At 34.0% G+C, this 6030-nt stretch overlaps 2 protein-coding genes across 2 annotated transcripts; both read right to left on the bottom strand.

Moving 5' to 3' along the window:
• Positions 1-382: 382 nt before the first annotated feature.
• On the bottom strand, positions 383-2126 carry LOC106625265 (DNA-directed RNA polymerases I, II, and III subunit Rpb8). The gene is made up of 2 exons (XM_014245089.3): positions 2002-2126; positions 383-1946 (listed from the first exon to the last, which is right to left on the bottom strand). Exon 2 carries the CDS (start codon positions 1881-1883, stop codon positions 438-440), a length of 1446 nt encoding a protein of 481 aa, XP_014100564.2. The 5' UTR covers positions 1884-1946; positions 2002-2126; the 3' UTR covers positions 383-437.
• Positions 2127-2213: 87 nt separating this feature from the next.
• Positions 2214-2935, bottom strand: Polr2H (DNA-directed RNA polymerases I, II, and III subunit Rpb8). The gene has a single exon (XM_070112227.1). It carries the CDS (start codon positions 2753-2755, stop codon positions 2303-2305), a length of 453 nt encoding a protein of 150 aa, XP_069968328.1. The 5' UTR covers positions 2756-2935; the 3' UTR covers positions 2214-2302.
• Between the last annotated feature and the right edge of the window lie 3095 nt (positions 2936-6030).

Here is a 6030-nt window from a genome sequence, read left to right as displayed (position 1 = left end):
ATGCTCTCTCTCAGAATTGTTGAAAAACACAAAGAGCACAGTCAAATGTCAAATGGCGAAAGGTAGTGATGCCAGAGGGTGAAATAAACAAAAGATTTCGATGCAGTAACAAACTTCAATGCTTAAGCAGAAATTAAGCGAGATTTCACTTTCCTTTAAAGAAAATATTTAATTTATTGTTTTATAAAAAATCAATTGTTTTGTGAAAAGCTTTTTTTAAGTATATTTTAATATATATATTGGCGGTATAAACATTATCTATGCTAAATGAACGCATACTAACAATAGAGTAAATCATACTGCGTATATATTTAATTGCATAATAAAGCTACGAAACCAATTAATTATTTTAAATTTGTAAATAATTCGATAACGAAGAACGCAGTTTTTTGGTTTTTTTTATTTATATTATATGTTCTTATATACAAAATAACTGTTTATTTAATTTTTTGGTGATTCAATTTAGCCATGTGGGTCAAAAGGCGCGCACTTGAATTAAACTTTTTGTCACATATCTCACAAGTTAATTTTTCAATTGTATGCATCTCGTTCATATGGATATTCCTACGTGGATTAGTTGTGAATACCTTATCACAATAATTACAACGGAATTCCCTTAAGCATTTCTCTTTAAAGTGCTCCACACGTATGTGTTTAACGATTGTATGCATATTGTATGCCTTAATTTTTTTGCACAATTTGCAGTGAAAAGGATTGTGCTCCTCGTGACGCACTAAATGCCAAAGCCTTTGTTTTGCACGAAATGTGGCGAGACATATTTTACATTCAACTAAATTGTCTCTTATCGCGTTTACCTTTTCATTCAATTTATTACACCAATCGTGTTCTATTTCCAAGTGGCTCTTCCATTCTTTTAAGTTTGCAGCCTTTTTCTTACAAATCGGACACAGGAATCGTATGTGACATCTTAATGACTCTGCGCGGCGTAACTTATGTAAAGCAATCTTTTTATGCTTTTTCCTAAAGTGAAATAAAAACATGCGACGTGAGGAAAATCTTTCCTCACACAGACGACAACGCAAAAAATATGGAATCGCCATGTGTTGTATACGATGATTTAACAACTTTCCGTATGGAGCATCGGAAATAAATTTTTTTTCACACGAGTTACACTGATAAGATAATTGACCTTGTCGACTTATTACCGTTTTTAAATTGAGTATTGAAATGGAACGAAAATTGTGAACGATATCCGTGTGGGCATTCCATTTCTTTATATTGCCACAGGAAACACCACATTGTGGGCATATATAATTTAAAAAAGCTTCTAAATTATGTGCGTTTAAATTAGTTTGTTGAGCTGCATCCGTTGATGTCGTAGGTTGATTAGAATCATTTGAACTGTCATCTAAGAGTACGATACACTTTTTTTCCTTTACATCTTCCTCTGAATTATCATTACAAACTGAATCATTATCACTATCATCTAATTCGATGATTTCATTGAATGAATCTTGACGCGGTGCAATTTGTTCCTCGGCTTGTTCAAGACTTACGTTATTTAACAGAACATCATCGTTGTGTAAAACAGCTTGATTAGTTAATTCTTCAACTACTCCATTCGTCGATTGCATGTCATCAATTTTAATCTCAAATGGTACAACAAAATCGGTTTGAGTGTTTTCCGATAAATTTTCTGTATTAGTACACATCTTTCCAAATATTTCGCAATCTGATCCATCGTCTTCATCATCTGCATTTTCTGATTCACTTAGAAGTTCGACTACTTCCTCCGGCTCATATGATACAAGTTCCAATTTGGATTCTTCGTAAACTTGGTCTGCTACAGCTCTAAGAGCTCTTCCAACAGCAACTATTTGTTCGTCGTCAAATGAAACCACTTTCAAATTGGTAGTATCCATTTCAGCGACATGTGTTCTCAAATTTTAGAAACGCACTGATGACTTCTGTCAACTCTTAGCTCCCTACCAGGAAAAGTACTTTAATGCAGATTTATTTTCGGATTGTTTAATTATTTACCTTAACTCCTTATTCTTCAAGGCGCTGCTTCTTTATCTAGATTTTGGAAGCCAAAAAACTAAATGCTTTGCAATCGTTTATTTCAAGTGCCTGCTGTCAAATAATTAATTTGACAAGTAGAATGTAAATACCATTCACAATAGACAAACTTGTTGATAACAAAATGTTTACTATTTTTTAATATTATCCTACTTTTAAATTACATCAACAAATTTTATTTCCTTTGTACAGTACTACGATTTATTATTTAAAACTACACACAAGTATAAAATTTCGTCCAAACCACACTAGCAGCTAGAAATCAGAATGCCAACTTTTTCATCAGCAAGTACATCTGTTGGTCAACTTCAAAGCCGTGCAAATTGTTGGCATCCCCTTGTAAACGCATTAGCAGTCCACCGAAGGATACGTACGCTGATAGGCGAGACGATGCTTCATTATGTGCCTCATCACCTTCAATACGATATACCTTCCCGAACATAACATACTCGAAACTATCGGCACGTGTACCTTCTTGCTCCAACGGGTTGAATTCACCACTGTCAGGGCAGCCGTCCTCGCGCAGTGTTGTAGCCAGCACCAAGCGGAACTTGTCTCCCAATTCCATAGGATACAACCATGAGTTAATATCTAGTATCAAATCCATTTTGAAGGATTCAGATTCACAATGCAGTCGCGATACACGATCGAATTTCTTGCCCTCTGGATCCATGTCTTTCACATTGAAAATATCCTCAAATAAAACGCCAGCCATACTTGCTTCTGGTTTGAGTTAATTAAACTTTTGATTAAAAGTTATACCAGGCCAATTTATATTTATTCGCGAATTATCTTATATATAATATTAATTATTTTATGAAATCTTATTTGTTTTCATAAAGCACGCTTTTGAAAGTTGTAAAGTATTGTTGTTGTTTTGCCTTCTCCCGGCGCACTGTCAAAATTGACACAAGCTATAAACATTTGTTCCTTGCCAGATGCATCGAAAATATATAGTAATGGAGGAATTTTTGAGTTGGCAGGGTTTTCAACAATTTTTGGTGATATGTGATGGCTTAAGTTAATATGAATATATAGCTGTTTACGATTGGTCATTTATCTGTTTTACTATCAAAAAATTTACATGGGAAAGCGGGAACAAAGTTATCGAGTTGAATTAAAGCAGGAAAGTATACGGATACATCATTAAACAAGAATAATAGAATACAAGATTACGACAAAGATTTACGGTAATTTTTTTTGGTCTAGGCTGTAACAATTAAACAAAAACAGGTTGCAAAATGCCGTCTTGTTGTGACGAAACTCTTTTGAGTTGAGAAGAAGAAGCATAGAACAGCATGTAAATTGCAAACAAAAACGTAAGTACTTTTGTAAATTCCGGAAATAGACCAAATTTATTTGTTAATAGTGAAACACACAAGAACTACGTCCCAACGTGGCGGCTGGCGTAATCTTGTATTCTATCATTCTTGCTCATTAAAGTGGTATAACTTCTATCTTCAATGCTGCTAAGTTTTGGTTGCCTATATAAGCTCACTTTTACTATTGTGAATGGTTCAAATGTCAAATGAAATTTCAACTTCTTTTTCTTGTAGTTTTAAAACATAAGGCTTAAACTCCGTTTTAATAATATATATAGAAAACCTAAATAAATGGTTACATTAACGTTTTTTAACACAAAAAAATAATTTTTCACTAAGATATAATCATAACACTATTGCACATGCGTCAGAACACATGTTAGTTGCCCGTTCGGTTGAGCATCTGGTATAGTTTGTTCGATTCGCTGGAGAGTAAGCGAATCGAGGACCATGGATAATCTATGCGTTTAACATAACAATGTAATGTTTTGTGCTCAACGAGCAATTTAATTCATGACAGCAAATGCAAAAACAGATATTTTTCCTTCCAAACATTGTTGTTTCAGAGAGAATACAGTGAGTGCAATAAAACATTTTCATATTCCTATAATATATATTTATGTATATTTGTGTGTACTGCTTTACAGCTAAGCAATAAAAATAATGTTTTACATTGCATTGCTTTTCAAGCATCCAAAGAGCGTATGTGCTGCTTGCATAGTTGAGAGAAGCAAGCATGAAATGTTTGTTTGCGTTTTTTGTCTTCGTTGCTATTCAAGTTAACCACTTACATTGCTGTAAATCAAGAATGTTAAAAATCAAACATATGTTAATACAGGTTGCAATTGCTTCGGCAATATCAGGTGCTTTTGTGCGGCAGTTTAATATACATACCTTCATATATGTACATATAAATGTAACGTTCGTCGAAATACATACATATATACTTTTGGAAAATATTATATAACATATCAAATGTAATGAGTATTACTACGTGTTTAAGTCTTTAGTTTGAGACAAATTCGCCCGCTGACTTGCGGTTGATACATACATACATACATAAACATATATATTTGTTTGAAAAAATTATATAGCAACAAATAAAACATAGTTTCAAAATAGTTTCGTTAAAATTTTTTTTGCGTACTTGTTTCTACACATGACCAGCATCGAGTTGAAATGGGTTTTTTGCAAAAAAAAAAACCAAAAAGAAAAAATAATTAAAACAAACCTTTGTTATAAAAATTATATGCAGTTTCTTATGATAAGTATAAATGTTGTTGTAGCGGCAGAAAACATCACTGAAATAGTTTTGAAGAATGCTGCCGTCTTGATATTCCTTAAACGTATAAAAATCCGTGTTACATAGAACCGACGGACGTGAGAACATACTATTATATTTATTGCCATAAACATTTAAATTTAAAAAACTAAAGTTAATTGAAAGGAATAAATTAAATGTGCTCATGCGATGCCTTGAACTGTGGTGTTGAATATTTCCATGCTAGCACCGCCACTTCACCTACGCTGGGCACACAAACTCATGAACTAAGCAATCTAGTCACTTTTGTCTTCTTTGATCTACGATTTATGAGTTTTACGAGATTGATTATTGTATATCATTTTAACATCTATTGCATACTTAAAATGCAAACACACAGCCACGCACACATGCAAAGTGGCAAAGTGCTGTGATTCGATAAAATTGTGTTTTCATGCAAACAATTAAATTCTTGGAAGAAAATATTATATTTCTGCGATTTAGTTATTGCTTGCTTTTTAGTTTTTGTTTGTGTAATTATCTAACTGAATATTTGTATACATTGCGCTATTTTAATGTTTGTGCATGAATTTTCTCACCTTGTAAATTTTTCATGCTACGCCAATCCAAAATCCAATAGAAAACTATGAAAAAAATAACAAAGCGCTGCAGCGCTGCTGTCTCCTGGTCGGAAGGCAGGAAAACCAAATGATTGTTTACACAAACCGAATGATACAAAAAGAAGCCAACATTTAGTCATAACTAACAATAAGCAGCTAGAGATGCGCATATATGTATGTATGTATGTATTTTTTTTTTATGGATACGCCAAAGGTGGGTGTAAATCTTCGAAAGATATTGATGGACCGTACCATCAATTATGCCCGATTCACTGTACAATATAAAGTGTACAGCGCATACGTGCTAAATCACCCCCTTGCTCTCAGACCTGTGTTTCCCTGCGGAACTACCGTTAGGCTTTCCTTCGCAGGGCAGGTATTATACACAATAATGCTTCTTTATTTCTATTCCCTTATGGGGTGGTCTTAGTTTGCAATGCGTAATGCAGTATCTCGGGACTGCGCTCTCGGTCTTTTAGCTACTTCATCTTCGCGGCCCGTTTGCATAATATACGATATTATGCCGCATACTGTATCCCAGCCATTTTGGGAGGATAGCATATGACGCAAAACATCAGTGGAACGTATTGGTTGAGGTTTCCCTAGTTTCTCAGATAGTATTCGTCTTTCATTTCGGAAACGGACACATTTTACCACGAGGTGATCTGCCGTTTCAATGTAATTTTCGCAGTATATGCAGTAAGGTGTTTCAACGTGCTTGTATTTATATATAGATGCTCTGAAGCAGCCGTGGCCAGATAAAAACTGTGTAAGGTAATAATTCAGC

This window comes from Bactrocera oleae, chromosome 6 (genome assembly GCF_042242935.1).
Source record: "Bactrocera oleae isolate idBacOlea1 chromosome 6, idBacOlea1, whole genome shotgun sequence".
Taxonomy (NCBI): Eukaryota; Metazoa; Arthropoda; class Insecta; order Diptera; family Tephritidae; genus Bactrocera; species Bactrocera oleae.
This window is presented reverse-complemented; position numbering and strand designations above follow the sequence as displayed.

Coding starts and splice junctions, on each gene's coding strand:
- LOC106625265 (XM_014245089.3), bottom strand. CDS start 1,883: ATGGATACTACCAATTTGAAAGTGGTTTCATTTGACGACGAACAAATA.
- Polr2H (XM_070112227.1), bottom strand. CDS start 2,755: ATGGCTGGCGTTTTATTTGAGGATATTTTCAATGTGAAAGACATGGAT.